The sequence below is a fragment of the Solanum dulcamara genome, chromosome 11, assembly GCF_947179165.1.
Source record: "Solanum dulcamara chromosome 11, daSolDulc1.2, whole genome shotgun sequence".
NCBI classification, from domain to species: Eukaryota; Viridiplantae; Streptophyta; class Magnoliopsida; order Solanales; family Solanaceae; genus Solanum; species Solanum dulcamara.
In genome coordinates, this window is record NC_077247.1 from 38,040,266 (window position 1) to 38,063,794 (window position 23,529).

Here is a 23,529-nt window from a genome sequence, read left to right on the forward strand (position 1 = left end):
AAACCCCTTTGACTTGATTGTGCCATGAAATTCTTAGCATTGACATGGCATCAAGGAAAAAACCCCAAATCAAATGTGGTATTTATAAAATGAATGGAGAACCCCCGGTAGTAGGATACAAACTAATGTGATGATCTGAAAGTGTTGGTAAGAGAGGTATAGGTGGTGTGATACGAGATATTTCAGGACAATGGATTGTGGGCTTTATGGAAAATCTATATGAATTAACATTTTAAAATATGAATTGTTGGCCTTACTACGGGATTTAAAGCATGCAGTTAAGTTTGGACTAACCCCTTCGGAGATAAATGTAGATTGTAAAGACCTCATAAATTATATTGCACATGATGAACCAACTTTCACTAATATTTTATCTGATTTTAGGGAAATGTTCCACCAGCATACAACATAATTTTAGAGAGGAGGACCAAGTGACAGATGTGTTAGTCGAAGAAGGCTTTAAAATATAACGTTGCTAACTCTTTTGTGCACTAGACTGTTCCACATTATTTGTTTTGAGTAAATAGAAACAGACAAAAGATAACAGCTGAATGTTTCGATCTGATTCGGTATTCAATATGAATAGAAGCAGATAAAAGATAACAGCTGAATATTTCGATCTGGTTCGATTCTTTTTCCGGCAGTAGAATAGGGTGAGCTCTTTTTGCTAGGCTAAAAAAGTCATATGGTATAACCTCTGCCCAAACTTTATTAGCAAATGCAGCACTCTATGCCCTTCTTCTTTTTTCGTAATGATGCAAATTAAATAATATAAATATATTATCTTGTTTTTTTAAAAAAGAAAGATACGATTCTCACTGAGGGAAAAATGTCAAAAGCAGATCAGTCTAGCTAATACCATTTCTAATAATGATATCATCATTTAAGCTAAAAAAGTTCACTTGCATTCAAAAGAAAGTACGTGCAATTTCTGTAAATATTTATTTTTATACTAGGACTAGATTTTATATTATATATATGAATTATTTTTATATAACTAAATACGTTGGTATAATATTTGGTATTTTAATTATAAATATCAAATAACATATCAAATATCAAAATAATTTAAAATATATATCATATCAAATATCATAATACCAAAATCACACAAATATCAAAAAATTTGATTCAATGTGATAATTTGATATTTACCGTATCATGTCGATCCCTAAATACAATTTGTTATCTAGCTTAACTCTTCCCAGGTCAATTTGCATAATATCGTCTCTCAATTTATATTACAGTACTATCTTTTGAAATGCCCCAAAAAATAAGAATTCAAATTCATTTTAAGTATTTAAATTGTGATGCTATCATTTGTAGTTTGAGCTTTCTTTCATTGATTATCAAGTCGTGTACATAAAATGCAAAGTAATATTGTGTACAATAGATGGCTCTTACAACTAGCTAATTGATCTTATACAAAAAACAATTATACATAACTGTGAATACATGGCCTAGACTTCATTTTAAGGATAGTCAAATGCTGTAACTCCTACTATGCACATATAAGTATCAAAATTCCAATCATAAAAAATATGGAGCCTTGGATTAGCTATAAAGGAACAAAAGCCTGTTATTTTCCCTTTTATGTAACTCCTACTGTGCACATACAAGTATCACATGGATTTTGTCAAATGTCCAGAAAACATAATGCAACATCATATAATTGTGCATTGTATTTTAAGAGGGCATACCAATACTGTGCCATACATCATCACTGCAAATTAGATAATCTAGAGGATGTGAGTTCCGTGAAGAATTGCCATCCAAAACCAAACACTTCTACTTAGTGGAGCCAATATAATTTGTTGATCCTATTGTTCTACTTCTCTTATACTGTGGTTCTGGGAAGGATGAAACTGGTGATGTCACGACCAAAGAATCGTCAGAGTTTTCACAGCTAAAATATGCATCAATAACACCATCAGGAGTGCATAACATAGATTGGCATTTGCGCTTGTGGGTTTGGCAAATTTTGGATCCAGGAATGCCCATTAGCTCTAGAATAAGATCATAACATTTATCAATGCTGTCCTGTTTGAATATCAAGAACTTCAGTTACACAAAAAACAAATAGGCATAGTGATTGTGCTAATCAAATAGTATAAGGTATTACTAAGAAGCCTAAAGAGGTTGAATATAGAAAATAAAACTCAATGTGAAAGAGTGCAGACCTTTGTGACTTTAAGTACACCCATAAGTTGATCAAGGTAGTCCACTGCATTGCAAGGCTTAATCTCATTGATGACATAACACATTGTTGCAGTTGCAATTATAGATGGTGGATAATGCAGAAGCCTAGAATCTGCATTCAGAATGATCGAATAATCGATAAACTACCAGCATCCAAAAGACTCAAACAAACTTTCCAGATAGATATCTCACCAGTGATAATACCAAGAATGAGGTTTTCACATTTCATCTGGAATTCTATGTGTAGGTTGGCCATCAATCCAAATCTCCTGATGATATGGTCTATGAATGAAAGTGGTGTCACTGGATTCATTTTCCATTTGAGAGTGGACAATACCAGAAGTTCTATTCTCTTTATAGTCTTTGCCTTAAACTTATACTGCGACTTTGCTACCTAATCAACAAATACATCCATCATTAATACAACGACAACAACAACTATAACTATTATGATCACCAACAATAATATACCCAATGTAATCCCACAAGTAGGGTATGGAAAGGATAGAATATACGTACACCTTAACCCTATCTTGGGAGATGAAGAGGCATTTTCTTATAGACCCTCGGCTCAAGAAAAAAGAATCAATAGGTGTAAAGAAGTCATGTCAAAACCCAAACTATGTATGATCAGTTATATCAATTCTTGTAGGAAATAAACCAAGAGTTGGAATTCTAAGTTGTTTAGGATTTGATATTTCTAGTTAGGATTTATTTGTTATAGTTCATATTGGAATATGTTTTTTAGTCCTAGTTTACTTTGATTTCTTAATATTATAAATAGGTGGTCTTGCCACATATTTTCTTGTAGTGAGATACAACGGCTTTTGAGTTATTGAATAAAGTCTTCTACCACTTTTCTCTTAACTTAATAAATTTCTTCTATCTAACCAATTTTTCACTTATGCATATAGTATTCCTTTGAATACTTTTATTTACTTCAAATTGATATCAAAGCTTGTGTGAGATACTATTAAAACCTCGTACGAGATTCTACACATATAAAAAAAATACGGATATTCATACTTATTCAATTGTCCCATTTTGTATTTAATGACAAAAATAATTTTGAGAGTTGGTATAAACAGATGCGGAATTTTTTCAATGTTATTGGATTATGGTCCATTATTAATCATGGGTTAATGAAAATTTCAGAAGACACTACATTGACCGGTGAAGCAACTACATAATTGAAGAAAAATAAAGAATTAAATTATAAGGCGCACTTCCACCTTGAAAACAAGGTCAAATTGAAAGTATATTACAAATATTTGCATGCAAAATAAACAAAGGAGGCTTGAAAATTTTTAGTAAAATCACATCGACGTACTACAGATGTGAAGAGAGAGAAACTTCAAAAGTTTTGAAGAAAATATGAGTTGGCTCAGATAAAACTAACAAAATCAATCTAAGATTTTTTACAAGAATTACAGAAATTGTCAACGATGTAAAGACCAATAAAGAGATATTAGAAGAAGTTAAAGTTGTTGAAAAGATATTGAAATCTCTAAGTTTAGAGTTTCATATCAAGAGATAATTTTTGATTCTACCAAAAAATTGAATACCTTGAGACTTTATGATATAGAAGTTGAATTTGTGACATATGAGATATCTCTGAATCAACAAACAAATGAAATGGCGAAGAAAGTATTGCAAAGAAAGGATGATCAAACAAAGAAAAAAAGAAGAGTCATCAAATCTGGCAGAAATATATGAAGAGGAACAAAATTTAGAAATTATGAAGAAAAGAAATGAAAGTAAAAGTATTTTTTTGTTGTGGTATAAATGTTTTTGATTGCAAAAAAGAATTTGGAATGACTAAAAAGGATAATTCGATTGAAAGTAATGTCCTTTCGATAGAGGCTAGTACTTTAAGTTATGAAATATATAGTAGACATGACTGGTTTATACAAGGTGAAGCTATTGAAAAAGAAATAGAAATACTCACTATTATCTCACAAAAAATATTGTTTGAAGCTTTTATAGATAAAGCTAATAACCAAGAAAGCAAAAGTGTTCACCAACAACAATTTTTTATGATCTATTCGAAATTGAATTAAAAAAAAATTGAAGGTCTAGATTTGTGATTCAAGAGCATCCGTGGATACTAAAAATATAACCAACCTTGAGTCATTATTACTCAAAATTGCAAATTTTAAGGAATATTAAAAAATTATGTTAACGATCCTACTCTACCATATACACAATCAATTGAAGTCGAATGCATATACAATATCAAGTACAAACTAATTGAAAAAGCAGATAAGTTTTAGACAGAAGAAATAGTTATTCAAGAATAGAAGAAAATTAAAAAACTTGATGATGATATTTTTAAAATGTTTAATATGAAAAAAGTTAAATAGACTTTGGATTCTATTGAAGAGAAATTGAAGTTGACTAAAGATGACAAACACGATTTTGTTGATGTTATATATTTTAGAAAATTGGTATTAAGCCTAAGATATTTGACTTGTACAAGGCCTTATTGCTTATGGAGTTGGATTAATTAGTAGATTTATAGAGAAACCACGGCAATCTCACTTGCAAGCAGCGAAGAGAATTTTGAAAAATATTCAAGGTACACACTTTGATGGCATATGTTATTCAAAGACTAATGATAGTAGTCTTGTTGTCACTAATAGTGATTGGGTTGGTGATAAGATGCAAAGAATAAATTTGGGATCCGATGGTTTTTCTTGTACTTCAAAAAAGTAACAAGTTGTTGCTTTGCCAATTGCGGAAGCAGAGTATATGGATGCAACAAGTAGTGCTACACAAACATTATGGTTAAAAATGATGCTTGGATTTCTTATACAAAAGCAAAACAATCCTATAAAAATATTTTGAGATAACATGTCTGCAATTGAGTTAAAAAAAAAAAACTCAATTTTTTATGACTACAACAAACACATTGACATCAAATGACACCGCGTTCGAGATTTGATTCAAGATAAAGAAATAGTGATTGAATATTGTAAGACTGAAGAACAAATTGCTGATATTTTGACAAAATCATTTGAAATTGGAATTGTTCATAAAATTGAATCAAATACTAGACATGATAATGTTTGAAGATCTTTAAGGGAGACTATATAAAAAATAAATCAAGTCATGTATAGTTAAATTTATTTGTCCTATAAAATAAGTTTTCTAGCCTTAATTTAATTTAATTTCTTAATATTATAAATAAAAATATCTTATCACATATTTTTCTATATGTAGTATCATACTAAAATTTTAAAATTATTGAATAAAGTCTTCTCTAGCTTAATAAATATCTTCTAGGTTAAATCTTTCACTTTTCACCTATACATATATTATTCTTTTATTTCCTTTCAATTTTCAATGTCCATTTTACTTTATTTGGACCAGTTTCAAATCCAGCACTCGATACTCGAGAAATGACGACGGGCACAGCCATTAAGATATTTATACAAACACCAGCATTACGATATCTTAATCAACAAAATATAGCTACATACTTGAAGGTCTAACAGAAGGGGCACTTGAATCTCCTCAACTTTGGCAGCAATGGAAAGACAAGCAACAGCCACAACCGGACTCATCCATGGATTATCCTTCTCAAAACAAACTCCAGATATAAATCTATCAAAATAATTCACAGCTAACACAGCAGTCAAAGCATTGAAATCATAGTAGTCAATGACAGTCAACATCCATTCCAAAGACTCTTTTCTTACCCCCAATAAAAACTCATCTGAAACTAAACTAGTACAATCAAAAAGGTTCTCTTTTTCCTTTGATAACAGAGTTTTAACCTCATCATCTTCCCAAAACATGTCACATTCTAATAAAGGTGGAATCTTGATGATCTGATTCAGATTTCTTTCATCTGAATTGTACCCTCCTCCCAAATCTTCCTCATCCAATCCATCTTCCTCACATAAGAGGGAATCAAGATTCCAGATTGGGTTTTGGGGCTGTTTGTTTTGTTCTTGTAAATGTAAAACCATTTTTCTTCTTCTTTTTCTTAGCACATAGATTGTCTTTGACCCCAAACTCAATCTTGGACACAAAAGGGAAAGAGAGAGAATGGGAAGATTAAATAGCAGGGCTTTAGCTAAGATTGCTTTCAATAATATTTTGTTTTTTTTAGCCAAAATTTTCTCTATTTTCTTGTAGAGATATTCTTCGATTATTTGGCGCGCAGGGTAAGGGGAAAAGCAATAGATTCTGCCAAAATTATATATATATGTCTAGGAAAATAGTCAAATTACTTTAATACATTAACTCCATGTTTGGATGGTTGCATTAACGATATTAATAATTGAGATTGCTCTGGTTGAATAATTTACCAAATGTTTGACCAAATTAGGAGGATATAAGTTGAGTTAATTAAGTGAGAGAGAGATACTTAGAATATTGTATTTTTTTTTATTTTAAGTAGTATGATTATTCATATTTTTCATCGACTTTTCTTCCCCTCCATCTTTAACCCAATAAGGGCCCACATGAACATGATTTCAAAAAATTAATTTGGAATTAAAATTTTATTTGAATGTATATTTTGACTAAAGTGGTTAGTAATAATAACAAGTCATAATAAATGAGTTTTTCCTCTCTTTTATAGTATTTAACAAAAAGTCACTTAATTATAAAAAGAGAAAAAAAAAAAATTCTATGTAATTCCCGAAATTGTTTAATTTTTCACTCGTTATATTTTATTTTGTCTAACCTCACTTCTATCACTAGGTTAAAATTTCAATCTTGCCATTGATCCCTGACGGAGTTTTTTATTGTAAGTTCAACTGAACTAATTTAATTTTTATCAAATTATGTATACATGACAATTTTTTAAATATTACGCATTTTGAATCCGCTAACTTCACACTTATATGAAAAAAACGTTATGCAATATAAATGTGAAAGGAACAAAACCTCCGCTGATAGTATGTCAGAGTCTATGAGTTAAGTTGATAATAAACGTTAACTTATGATCAAATGTGAAAGGAAGATTCCATGTTGTGTCTACCAGGGGTGTTAATTCGTCTCGGAATTATTTTATTTCATATAGAAGAGTGGAATTGGATAAATAATTTCAAGAGATATTTTAATCCATATATGAAATATACTTATTTATCACATCTCACCGACCAATCAACCTTCAATAGTAGTAACTCATTTAGTTTTTCTCCTAGGGGCAGATCCAACATTATGATATCATTTATGTGTAAATATTCACTAAAATCATAGTAACAAATAGAATATATGAATGCACTACTTTGAAAATATAATAATTTAATTTTAAAAACCTCAAAGAGTTAAGTCCATAAAATTTAAATCTTGAATTCGTCTTTATTTTTTTTCCATATCTGTTTAAACGTATTGTATACTTATAATGAAATAGACCATTTCTCAATTTGTGTATGTCATCCTTATGTAGGGATCATGTTAATCTTCGGATATCCTTAAAGAGACACATATAATGAAGTGAGCTTCTAATTAATAATGCATTGTTATAATAGGGAGAAGAGATAAGACTTCTTATTTCTGTTGTAAATATAATAACAACAACAACAATAATAATAATAGGGAGAAGTGATAAGATTTTTTATTTTTGTTGAGTGATTACTTACAATGAAGAGAACCCCTTTATTTATAAGAAAAAACTAACTTGGTCTCTAAGTTAGGGTTCCTAACTTTTCTCCAAAAAATACAAACATATAGGCATTCAATATAATATAAATATATTTATAACACTCCTTCTTGGATGTCTGTTAGATTAAATTAAACATAAACAAACAAATTTTATCAATGGATTGCTCAATTATATGAAAAAATTACCTAATTATACTTCTTTAAGGACAGATCCGCTTAGTCTTTGAGATGACAAAGCTCCCCACTAGAGGCAAATTGTCGAATCAACACTAGACAATGTAAGAGTGCTTTCTCTGATCGGCGTTCCCCAGACCAGAACTGAAAGGACATACCATCCCCGAAGGATATCGGCTCGCCGAAGACTCATTCTTTCCTCATGGATGTATTTACCATATTTTTCATTACTCCCATTCATTTCAAAAAATTTCAAAAATATTTTCTTTTCATCCGGATACATTAATCTGGATACATTAATTCAATAATCTAGATGCATTAATTCTAATTCATAAATTATCTTTATATTTAATGTATCATGCTTTAAATATTACTTGCTGATACATAAAATTCTAATTAATGTATCTGAATTATTGAATTAATGTATCTGAATTATCATATTTTTAAGGAATTTCTATAAATTAAAAAGGATTTAAAAAATGATAATTAAGCCTTGTGATTCCTAAAAAAATCTACCAATTATATTATGGTCCTCCCTTCGACTAGAGTCTAGAAGTGCTTTAAAGATTAACAAACAAAATGTGGACTTGTATAGTGACTGCTTGTGTATTGGTCCAAATGTGTGAAATCCTTCCTAATACTAATTGGGCTTGTACAGTAACTGTGCTGATTGTGGCAAGAACCAGCTCGTACTTAAAGGAGTGTATTTAGTTTCAATAGAAAAAAGTTTGATTCTGTGAACGTGTGATATGGAAGGACACCTTAATATGTAAATTGAAAAGAATGAACTTGATGTGCATAAATCAGGCAAATAAGATTTGTTAGGATCGAATAATGATGTGTCATGCGAAAGTTAGCAAAACAAACCTCGAAAGATCATGAGTAAGAAGACAAACGAGAAATATACCATAAGAGACACAATAATTAAACGTGGTTTGGTCAATCGGCCTACATATACGAGAGAAGATGAGCAATCCACTATATAAAAAAGAGTACACAATATTGAGAGAAAGAACCTCACTAAATTCACTCTGAATAAAAAGAGGCTCACACAAATGTTAATGTAACACTTGTGGCTCACAAATTCTCCCCCTAAACAAAACTATCAAAGTTCATATGACTACATTGTGAATGTTATCAAGTTAGAAGGAATGCTCTAATTATAGAGTCACAAACTTTTTCTATGAGAGAAAGGGCCGACCAAATATTGGGATTTTGTATTTTCTTTTTAGGAAAATAAAAACTCAATTATGCTAGAAAAAATCAGGGCCACACACAACAAATAAGACAAGCTAGCTTTTGCCAAGTTCAAGCAATTATTTGGTCACTGACTTAATTTGAGTGTCTATATTACAAAATATATCAAGTTTTATCAAGGGGCTATCTAAATACAAAGTGTTTATACTTACAAACAAGATTTATCCTTTTCTCTCCGTTTTTTTTCTCAACAGCGTAATTTTACGCATGAATAAAAGCAAAAAATAATTAATATACTCTCAATTATTTTAGTGGTCTTATAATCGAGTCGGTCCTGCTGTATATGTGCATATGTTAGCTAACTTATCATGCTCTGAAATATTGAAAGAATAAGTAACTAGTTGCTATTTTATAGTATGATAACGAGATACATAATTCAGTAACTATTATTGTCAAGATCCATTTTTTTAAAAATCGTGATGGTACCTAACGATTTACTCTTCAAGCAAACCATAGTTCAATAAACAAATAAGACAACAATTCAAGGCGAGTTATAAAAGTCTAACAGAAATCATAGCATAAATAAATAAATTAAAATGTTAAGAACATAGAGAAAGGTCTAATCCTAAATCAAGATCGGTTTTACAAGTCACGAGCAACTAAAGATAAGATACAACTTTTCTCATAAAAATACATCTAGGTCTGAAATATAAAAATTAAAATGTTGTTTGAAGGAAAAGAACAATAAAATAGGTAAATAAGAAACCTCCTTGCGCGCTACTGCGAACAAAGCTAGAATATACTTACCATATATAACTTTAGTTTTAGTTGATTAATTAGAAGGTAGATTACATATTAATAATCTAAAATCTGTTTTAATTGTTTTATTACCATGTATAACGTTCATAATATATAATTTTCTTTATAACCTTATCTTTATTCTAAAGATATAAAAAATCAAGGTTTTTATATTGGGAAAAATGACACGAATAAGCAAACACATACTAGTTAATTAATATACATAACTATAGTTTAAGTTAATTCTCACTTGGGACAAACCTTTTCCAATAATTAATATGCATAACTATAGTTATCCAGAATTTGTATAATTAATCTCTCAATTGTATAAATTCAGAATTTCCTAATTGAATAAATTCAGAATTTGTATATGCATACCCTACCATGTATATAATTATAATATTGATAAATTTGAATTTTTATAAGTTTTGAAAAATTTCTAAAATATATAAATACAAAATTTGTATATACTTACCCTGTTTGTATATTGCCAGCGAATTATACAAATGGATTTGTATATTTGCAGCGAATTATACAAAGGGATGTGCGAATTATACAAATAGCTATTACATCTATAGTTACAGAATATAATTACCTAAACTATAGCTATTTCGGCCTATTAAAATTTTTATAGTAGCTATTTGTAAAATTTTCACTTTTATATTCGGTTGTTAATAAGCCACTAGGGCTGTACAAGACAAACCGATAAACCGCACCAAACCGACAAACCGAACCAAACCAGAAAAAAAACCCGACTAGTGGTTTGGTTTGACTTGGTTTGGTGTTTGAAAAAAAAAACGACCATTATAGGGTTGGTTTGGTTTTAACTAAAAAAAGTCAAACCGAACCCAAACCGACCCGATTATAGATATACTACTTTTAAATTATGTTATACATAAAAATATTTATTAAAATGTAATTTATAAATATTTTTTAAAATTGTTTCGTAATTTTTGTTTTCTTTCTTACATTTAGATTTGGATTTGAGTAGCCCATCTAAATAATATACAAAAAAAACTTATCTTATAAAGTTATATGTTTATATTTTGTACTAGAACTCTTTTTAAGAAGCACTGCTCTGTGCTTTTTATTAGATACTATGAGAAACCCAAAAAAATCCGAAAAAACTCAAAAAACCCGAAAAAACCCCGAAAAACCCGAGAAAAATTGATATCAAAAAACCCGACTTTTATTGGTTTGGTTTGGTTTATGGATTTAATAACCCGACACAAATGGTTTGGTTTGATTTGTAAAAAATCTGAACCAACTCGGTCCATGTACACCCCTATAAGCCACATTACATATTGTGAACCTGGATAGCCCAGTGGCTGGCCAAGCTGTTGGGCCTGGAGCTAATCCACGAAGAGGCCTAAAAGTAAGACAGCCCAACAATAGATTTGTTTAGGATTCAGGTTGAGTAGAAATAAAAGGGCTGTCTCTGTTGTTTTGGAAATTCATGGATATTGAAGAAAACGGTTGTTCCTCTCTTTTCTTCTAAAGTCTAAAATTCTCATCCCCATTCTTTTTTCTATACTTAATTACTTATCATTTCAGTATTTTCCGTTGTAATATCATAGTTTAAGTATTGATGTGATCAAATGCATATTCAGGATTTCGAGAGGATGGGTGCACTATTACGAAAGGTGGATCTAAAATATAAATTTGATCGATTTGACATTTAGGTTCTTATCACTAAAAATCGGTTAAATTTTAAAATTATAGGTCCAAAACTAATTCTTATCTATTTCAAATAGTAATTTTTTTTATATATAGTTATATTCCATGCCGAAGGTATTGAGATCAGTTCAACCCATATAGTATTGCTAGTTTTAATGTATACATTTGGTTTAATTATACACAAATTAAAAAGTGCTAAAAAATTAGTAATTTCTAATGTGATAAACCTGAAAATTTTGAAAGATTAAAGCAAAATAAAAAAAATATTTGTTAAAACACAAAAAGTGCTACCAATAACCACTTAGAGAGGTGCTACCTAATTTTAATAAGAAAAATAAAACAAGATAGGTATAAGATTCAAATTTCTAACCACATTTAGAGAGATGCACCCAATCTTACATTATATGATACTGAGTGTGGATTCACAAATCTATATTTAAATATCTTTTTAATATAACACGAATATATATGATCTTGAGAGGGGAGCATGGGTTCACGTGAACGGGGTTGTTCAGAACAGAACTGAAACCGATAAACCAAATAGAAAAAAATTATTGATTTATCGGTAATGGGTTACTGGTTTAGCGGTTTCAGTAACGGTTTTAATTATTTTTAGTTCAAGCCTTGGAAACAGCCTCTGGCAGAAATGCAAGGTAAGGCTGCGTACAATAGACCCCTTGTGGTCGGGCCCTTCCCCGAACCCTGCGCATAGCGGGAGCTTAAGTACATCGAGCTGCCTTTTTATTATCGAATTATCAGTTCTTAACGATTTAAAGTTTTATCTTAACGGGTTAACCGATAATTCGATAGTAACTTAATAATTTATATTTATTACCATTCGGTATATAAAATCCTTCACTTAGGGTTTAATTTTCATACTTTTATTTCTTGTTGTCTCAAACACTTGGTTATTATACAATGTTTTACATTTACTTTTGAGCAAGACGTAATTTATCAACTCATGTGCATGGTTCATTTGGTTTGTCACCTTATTTCTAAGTAATTTTCAATGGTTTTCTTTTGTATCAAATCTTAACGGTTAAATCGATAATCAAATTGATAAGAATTAATAACCAATAAACCGATAACCTATAAGCCAATACATAATAGTTTGGCATGTCTATAAACCGATAATTATTGATAAACTTCAAAATCAAACCAAACCAATTGATACACAACCCTACGTAAACCCGGTAACCCCCTTCTCCATACGCCCCTAGCTGTGATAATTTGGTTGTTAAAAAACTATATAATACTTGAGTATTTGCGGTGAGAATTCGGGATTGTTACATTAAAGATGTGCAGCAAGAAGAAAAGTCTCACTTGTATGCTGATACAAATCAATTCAATGTTAGGAGTCGAATTAGACAAATGGAAAACATTCTAGCCAGCAGTGGAAGTCATTTGACAAATCAAATGTAATGAATAATATAAACAAGACAAACTGAAATTGAAATTGAAGACTAGTGCTAATTAAAAGAAAAAAATAGAAATAAAAGGAGATTGGAGTAATGTTAATTGGGACATGCAACATGCAAAGTGGGGACAGCTGACTCAAAAGATACTCCTGAAGTCAAACTAAGTAGCAGTAGTATAAAACAGTAAATGACACCCTAATCCTCCAAACTTACATCGTGAATCATGGAGTTGGACACTTGTTTGACCTTTCTAGAATTTAAATGATGTGAATTTTAAAATTTGTAGTTCTGAAATTTATACTATTTAATTACGTATGTAATTATTCTTTGTACACTCTATCTAGTTTGCAAACTCATGATTAGATTCAGTTAGTATATATTGCTTTCAATATAAGACGAAATCAGAAATTTCATAAATTTTTATGTATATGTGTATATTTTTTTGAATAATCAATGTTCAATTGACTCGCTTTCATTCTAGGTATGTACCCCGTTGGCCCTATTATCCCAAGGAGTCTGTTAAAGCAAAGAACATGAACTCAAAGTGAACCTATTCCCTCCATTAATGGAGGTTAAGGTTCTCAATGGAGAGCAACAACTTTTAGAGAGAGGAATTTGTGTTCATTGTACTTTTTGTATTGAATTGAATGAATGAACCTTACAAGGTAATGTGTATATATACACAAAAGGTAAACGTAACAACCTAACTAACTTGATTCCAATGTGTATAACAACTTAACTAACTTCCAACCTCCTAACTAACTTCTAACTAAGTGCAACTAACAACCAATTATTTACATATAATCTCATCAGCCCCCTTCAAGTTGGAGGTGAGGTGAGCACAGACAATTTGCTCAAAATTGTAGTGTGTTTGACTCCAATTAATGCCTTGAGGAAGATGTCTGCTAATTACGAATTAGTTGAGATGTGTTGGAGTGTAACAAATCCTTGTTGAAGTTTGTCCCTAACAAAATGGAAATCTACTTCTATGTGCTTTGTTCTTTCATGAAAAACTGGATTCTTTGCAATGTGGACTGCTGCTTGGCTATCACAGTACACATAAATAGGCAAAGGACATTACAGTGTCAATTCATCAAGTAATCTCTCAAACCACACTAGTTCTCCCACCACTTGTCTCACAACTCTATATTCTGCCTTAGCAGATGACAAAGATACTGTGGCTTGTCTCTTGGACTTCCAACTAATGGAACTATCACCTATAAGAATCACGTATCCACTGACAGACTTCCTTGAATCAGGACAAGATGGCTAATCTGAGTCACAATAAACACTTACAGCAAACTCAGGCTTGTTTGAGATGAAAATCCCCAATGGAGAGTCTTGTTTCAGATATCAAAGGACATGGTAGGCAGCTTTCAAATGGGGCTGTCTAGGTGATTACATGAACTGGATCAGATGTTAAACATTATATGCTATATCCATCCTTGTGTTTGTGAGAAAATTAAGTTTTCCAACTAGCTTTCTATAGTGAGTGGGCTCTGGCAGCAGTTTGCCATCTATAGCTTTGAGCTTTTCAGAAGAATCGAGTGGTGATGTAGTGGCCTTGTAATTCATGAGATCTAACTCTTTTAAGAGATCAGTAGTGAATTTCCTATGAGAGATAAGAACATCATCCTATTTGTATAATATTTCCAGTCCAAAAAATAGTACAACTTTCCAAGATCTTTTATCTTAAACTGATCATGAAGAAAAGACTTTAGGGAAGTGATTTCCTCTAAGTCAGTACCATTCACGATCACATCATCAATATATATGGCAACAAATACCAGGAAGTATCCTTTCTTATTGTAGAACAATGAGTAATTATTGTTGGAGTGTGTGTATTCTTTTGAGCAAAGGTTGTTGGCCAGCTTATCATACCATTGTTTGTTGGCTTGTTTTAATCCATAAATTGACTTTTTGAGTTTGCAAAACATGTTGCTACCATCCACCATAAATCCTTGTGGCAATGCCATGTACATCTACTCATGCAAATCATCATGGAAAAAAGCATTATTCACATCCAGTTGGAACATGCTCCATCCCTTCTTCACATCAAAGGAAATTAAGGCTCTAACAATAATCATTTTAACTACAGGTGAGAATGTCTCAGTAGAGTCTATCCCAACCTGTTGAGTATACCCCTTTACAATCAGCCTAGCTTTAAATCTTCATACACTTCCATTTGTTTTGTGCTTAATCTTGTACACCTACTTACATCCAATTGCATTCTTGCCTATAGGTAGAGAGACCAGGTCCCATATATCATTTGCATACAGAACTTCAAACTTCTGTGTCATTGCCACTTGCCAAGCAGGATTCAGGATTGCTTCTTCATAAGATGAGGGTTCACATTTATGTGAAATGGACTTTACCAACTACTGACTATCAGAACATAAAGAGGTAAACAAATATGGTCGTGGTTTGATATGAATGAAGTAAGGGAATGTTATAGATTAGAATTGCCAGGTGCAGGTGTGAAGGTAGGTGTAGAAGATTGTAATTTAGGTAAGGTGTAGTTGTATTTCTTAAGATAGTTAGGAGTATGAAGAGGTCTAGTTTACCTCCTAGGTGCTGGTGTTGGTGTTGGTGCTGGTGGAGCATCACTAGAATAATGAGAATTAGAACAAGATAAGGGTGGTGCATGTTTGGATGGTTGTGGTTGTGTGTTTAAATTCAGTGTGGGTTCACTAACATTGTTGGTCACTTGATTAGTAGTAACTCCATGTGATGTGTTTGTTTGCAGTAATTCATCATCAACAAAAGTACTAATTGTACCAGGTATATAAAGGAATTTATGAAAAAGTAATTTCAAGATAGAATCAAAACTGAAACCATCAGGAGCAGTAACAAAAGGAAAAACATTTTCATGAAAAAGAACGTCCCTAGATACATGAACTCTTTTAGTAGTTAAGTCTAGGACCTTGTAGCCTTTTGTATTGAAAGGGTATCCAACAAAGATGTGAGGTGTTGCCCTTGGTTCAAATTTGTCTTTATGAATTTTCAGAATAATGGGAAAACAAAGGCATCCAAGATGAGAATATGTAGGCTTTCTTTGGTACAATAATTCATAAGGGGATTTGTTTTGCAGCAATTTAACGGGTAATCTGTTAATGAGATAGGTAACAGTTAAAACACATTCTCTTCAATATCTCATAGGTAACTTAGACCGAAAAAGAAGTGCCCTTGCTATTTCTAAAAGGTATTTATGCTTTCTTTCAACCACACCATTCTGTTAAGGTATGTAAGGGCATGACTTTTGGTGTATTATTCTTTTCTCTTGGAAGAAATTGATTGCTTCAACACTTGTGAATTTCAGACCATTATCAGATTTGATGGTTTTTTAACTTGGCTTGAAATTAATTTTCAATGAGGAATATGAAGGCTTTTATTACTTGCAGTACATTACTTTTGCATCTGATCAACTATGTTCAGGTTGACCTACTGTGGTCATCTGCCATGGTCAAGAAATAATTGTAACCATCATAAGTAAGTATGTGATATAGTCCCCATAGGTCAATGTGTAGTAATTCAAAAATCTTACGGGTAGTATTTGTGCTTTCTTGGAAGGGCATTCTGATTTGTCTTGCCATAGGGTATAGGCACAAGTGAAAGGCTATTTGGGAGAAAAGTTTATAGATATGATAAAAATACTCTTCATCTTTACAAAAGGCACATGTACTAATCTAGCATGCCATAAAAGTTCAGTATCATAAATGTAAAATGCAAAAATAGATTCAGCATAAAAAAAAGGAATAAACAACAGAACAAGCTTCTTTATTAAATGTTTGAGAGTATTTTACAGTAGGTGATGGTGAATCTTGACATTTACTTTCAATCAAGACCTTTCCACAATTGACTAAAGAAGGGACAAACTGAGCATTTGAAGTATGATAGATAACATGAGGTAAAACAATTCCACGAGAAGATGCACAACAATTGTGGCACTTGGGACAAAGAAAGTATAGACCATTCTTGGCTCTACCAAGCTCCAGAGGAATCTTCAGAGAAGGGCCCTGCAGCAAATAAGAAATACTATTAAAACTAATAATACCTTTGAGTTGCAGGGATAAATAATGGACTGATATTAAATTGAACTTGAAATTAGGTACAAATAACACTTTGTATAGAGTCAAAGCTGAATTCAAACAAGCATCACCAATTTCAGTTACTTTAACCTTGTAGCCATTAGGTAAAGTCACTAAGAAAGGATATGGTAGTGTCCTAATGCTCTTAACGTTAGTTTTGGTATAGGTCCTATGGTGTGATGCTCCTGAGTCTATGATCCAAGAACCAGAAGTTAGTCTAGCATATTTATATGATATATCACATATTTCAGTCATTGAAGAGTAGCAAGCAAGTATACCTGTCAGGTTCACAGCTCCACTGAGTGAGGTGCCTGAGTTGGCAACACTATTTCTAACCTGTAGAGTTCCCAAAAGATTGAGCAGTCGCTCATATTGATCTTTGATCAAGTTCACTGGCATTTGTCCTCCTTGCTCAGAAGTCTCATCACACTGGTTGTTCTCCAGCTGTGATGTATATCTATTTGCTGCAGATCCTAAACCTTTTCCTTTGAGAAATTTAGAATTCGTTAGATAGCCATGAAGCTTGTAATATTTGTCTTTGGTGTGTCTAGATCTTTTGTAGTAGTCACAGAATAAGTTAGACCTGATTTGTGAATAGGAGTTACCAATGTTAGAACTGCCAGAACCATGTTGCCTTTCCTATAGAAAGTGTAATTTGTTTGGAATCTTTTTCCATTATGAGCTGAAATAGAAGCATTGAGGGATATAGAAGCTAAGACAGAGTGATTAAGAGGTTTCACCTCCCTTTGGTTCTCTTCTTGTGACAAGATAGCAAAAGCTTGTGCCATGCTAGGCAGGACACTCATCACGAGGATGTTGCCTCTCACTACAATATACATCTCATTCAATCCTATTAAAATGTGTATGAGTCTTCTATCTTGTTCAGCTTTGTGCATTTTGGTCTTTCCACCACAGGTAAATGCATAAGTACACTGAGTGTTCACATCAATGGTATTTATTTCTTCCTACAAATTCTTCATTTTGGTGTAGTAACTAGTGATATCTAGGCTTCCCTACACCATATCATTAATCTCCTTTTGAAGTTGATACAACCTACATCTATTTTTTTAGTCATATTGATCCTCTAATTCCTCCTAAATCTCCTTAGCATTGTTCACATATTGTAGGCTATATCGTAGATCTAGGGAAAGGGAGTTAAGGATCCATGAGGTCACCATATCATCACATCTTTCCCATTGTAACAAAGTGGGATCCTCTAGAGCTGGTTTCATAGATTTTCCATTGATGAATTCTGTCTTACACTTGATAGAAAGAGCTCGACAAACGGCTCATCTCCAAGATCTATAACTAGTTCCATCGAAGACTACAGGTAGAGTGGACTAGTGATGTCCATCCTTGTTCCTGAATTCTAAGTAGCTTGAGGTTCTTCCATAGTAATCCAAACAATCTCGAAGAGAAACAATTATGAATGTGAAAATAACTAAGATCACAATTCCAATCATGTCAATTAACAGGGGCAACAATCAATCAACAACAAAAGTTGAAAAAAATTCAAACGAAACAGTAACAAATATGAGGAGCAGGGAAATCGATAGAAGAAAAAAAGGAGAGCAACCTCGCAAAAAGGAGAACCTAGCAATTAGGTCACACAACAAAAACGATCGATTGAAAAAAAAACACTCGAAATCTAGAGTGGAAAGGGAAATGGTTCTGATACCATGTTATAGCTAAGAGCATGAACTCAAAGTGAACTTGTTCCCTCCATTAATGGAGGTTAAGGTTCTCGATGGAGAGCAACAACTTCTAGAGAGAGAAATTTGTATGCATTGCACTTTTTGTATTGAATTGAATGAATGAACCTTAGAGGTGATGTGTATATAGACACAAAAGGTAAACATAACAACCTAACTAACTTGATTCCAATGTGTATAACTAACTTCTAACTCCTAACTAACTTCTAACTAACCGCAATTAACAACTCATTATTTACATATAATCTCATCAGAGTCTATATCCCTAACATCTCGTTTGAGGAGGATAAGAATATATGCAGACTTAATTATCTTTTTACTTTGTGAAGTAGAGAAATTATTTCTGATAGACCTGGCTCTAAAACAAAATTACTAAGAGCAAATATATACTCTTCTTTCCCGACACTCAAGAAATTAAACAGGAATACTCTGTAATAATTGGGGGCATGAGTTTTGGGTTTTCAAGTCCAGAATTCAACCCTATCCTAAGGGACAAAATCATGTATTTGGTTTGAAAGTTACGTTATATTAATACAATAATTATACAGAAATGATGATAACCAAACAAAAGGCAAATAGTAGCAAACTTCTATTGTATGATCATTTTATATATGACATTGTTTAACAAATATAATTTTCTTTGTTACATACAAAAAGACCCTTAGAATTTCTAGTCTGACATTTCTATAACTGCTATAGGATCAAGTCATTAATAATAAAATGAAATATGTAAAATTAAATAATTTCCAACAATTTAAATATTCTTCCTTTATACTATAACAGATAGAAAAAGAATGTCATACAAAATATATATATATACCACATAGGACTATAGGAGTACTAGATTTTATAAAGGAAATCCTTTCTTCTAATTTTCCAACCCAATAATAAGGGGTGAGATAGCTGATTAGAGATAGGTAGCTATTAGTAATATAAAAATTAGTTATAAAAAAATTATGAGAGTTTGAGCTCCTTTGTTTTATTTTTTTTATTTTTTTTTGCTAAAGGAAAGAAAGACATCAGGTTCCGTACGCATTTTCTCTTCAATCGATTTTTGAATTTCACTCTCGTTTCTCAACTAAGTTCATCTCGATTTTAAATCTTTTTTCACCTATTCGAATTGGGTTTTCTTCTGATAATTCATTGACCCTTTAAATGTGCATGGAAAGTTTTTTTTTTTTCCTTTCTGTTTTATTGGTCCTTATGAGAGAAAAATGAATTTTCCAGCGGGTGAAGTTTGCAGAAACTTCGTAGACGATCATTACTGTAGCTTAACTTTTAAAATTTTAAAATTCATTTTTTTTTCAAACAACCTTCCTTTCGATCGAGTGGGTATTCCTACGAATGATTTATATATAAAGGAAATTAAATATGAGATTTAGAGTGATTTGGTATAATTTTTGAAATGTTTTGAATGAATTTGATGCTTGGACTTTATGAAAAAAGACGAAGTCACTTTTTGTATAGTAATATATAATATTATATAGTATTTTATGTGAATATATAAATATCTTTTATTATTTTACATAATATTAAATATTGAGTGTATAATATTGCATATCAAATTTTTAAATATTATTATAAAAAATTAATAATCAAAGTTTTATATAGTGTTATATACCAAAAAATTTAAATATGGCTATAAGAAAATAGTGGCTATGCGACCGAAAACTTAAAAACTTGGATATATAAATAGCGAGAAAAACATTTTTCTTATCAAGAATGGGTCATTGTATTTTGAGCTAAAGATTTGCGATGTAAGTTAATCTTTCTAGTTTATATTAAGTGAATTTTTGAAATTTTTTTATAATCTAAAATAAATGAATTATTCAAAATTTAAGAAAATTGTTGAGATTTTTCATATTTATCCTTAATTTAATGAGGTTCTTAATTACTTTATATTTTTTAAAACAATAGTTTGAAAATAATAATAATGGAATATAGTCTTTTATTTGTGTCCTAAAATATTTCTAGAGTGTGTCATATCCTAACAATTTAGTTACTTATATTTTTTGAAATTTTTCCTTAACTTTATACCACATAAATACCTAACTTCCAATGAACTATCAAATATGATACTTCTTCCATTTCAATTTGTGACCTACTTTATTTTTTAATTTATTTTAAAAATAATGATCATTTTTCTTTTTTAATAATATTTTAATTTTAATTTTTTACCTGATAAATTTAAGATTATAAAAATTAACTAATATTTTAATATATTTAACATATTTTTAATTTAAAATTTTTATTTATTTTTTAATAAAAAAATAGATCGAATAAATTAAAATAAAGAATTTAATATACCTAAATAATTCACCCCAAACTAGCTGAGGAGACCGACAGGTCAGTGACCTACTGTTTGCTTTATATTCAGTTCACCTCTTTCTTTTCCCTTTTTCCTTTAATAACCTCGCCAATGTCATCTATTTGACCATTTATCAACAATCTCCTCTTCTATCACTTAACAATAATATTATCTCTCTCTCATCTGATTGATGCTTTCTTAGGCCAAAATTTCTGTAGAAAAACCCCCTTCTCAACCAACGCAAAGTAGTCATGGCTGTAGAGCTCATGATGAATTACATAAACACAACTAGTAAAACTAGCAATAGCTTCATGATGAATTTAGAAGAAAATCCAGTTGTACAAGAAGCTGCCTCTGGCTTTGAGAGTGTAGAAAAACTCATCAAATTGTTATCGCAGAGGCAATCCCAACAGCAGCAAAAACAGGGGAATTTTACTTCTTTCCTAAATCAGGAAAAATCTTCCCCCATGGAGATTGAAATTGTGACTGATGCCGCTGTTACCAAGTTTAAGAAAGTAATTTCTCTTTTGGGTCGATCAAGAACTGGCCATGCTCGATTCAGAAGAGCGCCTATTGATTCTTCTCCTTCTCCAGATCATTTCAAGAAAGACTATGCTGACACCAAAGTTTATTGTCCTACTCCAATTCAACAACTCCCTCCAACTACCTATGACTTTTGCCAAAATCCGAAAGATGGGATTGTTGAAAAACAGGAATTGATTACAAAAACGATTAATTTTTCGTATGCTCCTGAAATTTGTCGCTCAAATTCGTTCAATATCTCAACGTTAACAGGGGAAACAGAGAGTAAACATATTTCAAATCTTTCTCAGGTCTCTTCATCTGTAAAGCCTCCTTTGTCTTCCTCTTCTTCGTTTAAAATTAGAAAGTGCACTTCGTCGAAGAATGGACTTTCCGGCATGTGCAGTGGCTCCTCCGGTCGATGCCATTGCTCAAAGAGAAGGTATAAAAATTCAACCTTTAATTTTCTTCTCCTTAATGGTAATTTATTTCAGCTATGTGTAATCATAGTGAAGAGTAATTATTTTCTTGATCTATCTTAACAGGAAATTAAGACTTAAAAGGGTAGTTAGAGTTCCAGCAATAAGCATGAAGTTGTCAGATATCCCACCTGATGATTATTCATGGAGGAAATATGGACAAAAGCCAATTAAAGGATCTCCACATCCAAGGTACATGAAAAAAATCTGTGAATTCTTTTAAGGATTTAGCTTATATAGTAAAGAATTTTTACACCTGTAATTTTACCAATCATAATGGTTACTTGCATCATTTCTAAAGTTAGAACACGTATTATGAGTATTCCATAACTATAAATTAAGAGCTCTTTTTTGGTCGTTGATTAGAGTTACGTTGATATTACTAGTCCATGAATTAATTCTGCAGATATTAATAACGTAGAGATCAATTATATATATCATATTAGTAATTAATACATATATATTAGTTATGCAAGATTTATAAGTTGTTCATGTATTAATTATTTTATTTTCTATTCTTCATAAAAAATAATATATAAATTCTTTCATATATTATACATGTATTATTTATGCGAACAATGCTATGTTTTATGTGGAAATATAGGGAGGAAAAAAACTAACCAAATGTTATATAGTATAACTTATAATGCTAGATTTTATGTAGGGATTATTTTTCTCATTTTTGTAACCATATAATATATAAAGTTATGCTAAGTTTTAATTCATGCATAATTCCGATCTCTGAGTAGCTAGATATTTTATACGGACCGTGTAAGTTAAACATTTTTGTTTTGTACTTCCCAAAAAGTGCTTGTGCAATTTTTCAAAACAAAAAAATTATTGTTTGTTGCTAAATTATTACAGGGCATATTACAAATGTAGTAGTGTGAGAGGTTGTCCAGCACGTAAACATGTAGAAAGAGCTTTGGATGAACCAACAATGCTAATTGTCACGTACGAAGGCGAGCATAACCATTCCCTTTCTGTTGCAGAAACAAGTTGTGTCATTTTAGAGTCTTCCTAATTATATAATCAAATATTGGGCAACACCATGGTCAGTCAAAAAGGCCTAGCAGGGCAAAAGTGTGACAATTGTAAACTAGTACTTGTAGGACTAGCTATATGCATGACATTAATGATAATTATCATAAATATTTTTAATATGCATAATATATTTCTTACAAAATATTTGAGTATAACTATTATAGAGTGGTAATTTTACCAAAAAAAAGTATACTATAATGAATGACATTGCTATTATAAGTAGAATATTATTGTGGAGAAATAAAATATAATATGAAAAATTAAATCGGGAGAGATTTGATCGCATTATGTAGG

At 31.2% G+C, this 23,529-nt stretch overlaps 2 protein-coding genes and 1 long non-coding RNA gene across 3 annotated transcripts; 1 reads left to right on the plus strand and 2 right to left on the minus strand.

The window, feature by feature from the left end:
• Positions 1-1,448: 1,448 nt before the first annotated feature.
• Positions 1,449-6,373, minus strand: LOC129874327 (cyclin-D3-3-like). The gene is made up of 4 exons (XM_055949587.1): positions 5,682-6,373; positions 2,392-2,593; positions 2,181-2,311; positions 1,449-2,040 (listed from the first exon to the last, which is right to left on the minus strand). The coding sequence occupies exons 1-4, from the start codon at positions 6,171-6,173 to the stop codon at positions 1,789-1,791; spliced, it is 1,077 nt and encodes a 358-aa protein (XP_055805562.1). The 5' UTR covers positions 6,174-6,373; the 3' UTR covers positions 1,449-1,788.
• A 10,465-nt stretch (positions 6,374-16,838) lies between these two features.
• Positions 16,839-18,981, minus strand: LOC129874359 (uncharacterized). The gene is made up of 2 exons (XR_008762875.1): positions 18,747-18,981; positions 16,839-17,098 (listed from the first exon to the last, which is right to left on the minus strand). It is a non-coding gene; the product is annotated as an uncharacterized LOC129874359 (long non-coding RNA).
• Positions 18,982-21,282: 2,301 nt separating this feature from the next.
• Positions 21,283-23,354, plus strand: LOC129874911 (probable WRKY transcription factor 15). The gene is made up of 3 exons (XM_055950298.1): positions 21,283-22,154; positions 22,258-22,383; positions 23,056-23,354. Exons 1-3 carry the CDS (start codon positions 21,442-21,444, stop codon positions 23,213-23,215), a joined length of 999 nt encoding a protein of 332 aa, XP_055806273.1. The 5' UTR covers positions 21,283-21,441; the 3' UTR covers positions 23,216-23,354.
• Positions 23,355-23,529: the final 175 nt, after the last annotated feature.

Bases quoted from the DNA above. Each gene is read 5' to 3' on its own strand.
- LOC129874327 (XM_055949587.1), bottom strand. From the start codon at position 6,173: ATGGTTTTACATTTACAAGAACAAAACAAACAGCCCCAAAACCCAATC. The intron at 2,312-2,391 runs GTGAGATATCTA...TTCTGAATGCAG, and splicing joins CATTCTTGGTATTATCACTG to ATTCTAGGCTTCTGCATTAT. The intron at 2,041-2,180 runs GTCTGCACTCTT...ATATTCAAACAG, and splicing joins GTGTACTTAAAGTCACAAAG to GACAGCATTGATAAATGTTA.
- LOC129874911 (XM_055950298.1), top strand. From the start codon at position 21,442: ATGGCTGTAGAGCTCATGATGAATTACATAAACACAACTAGTAAAACT. The intron at 22,155-22,257 runs GTATAAAAATTC...CTATCTTAACAG, and splicing joins TGCCATTGCTCAAAGAGAAG to GAAATTAAGACTTAAAAGGG. The intron at 22,384-23,055 runs GTACATGAAAAA...AAATTATTACAG, and splicing joins AAAGGATCTCCACATCCAAG to GGCATATTACAAATGTAGTA.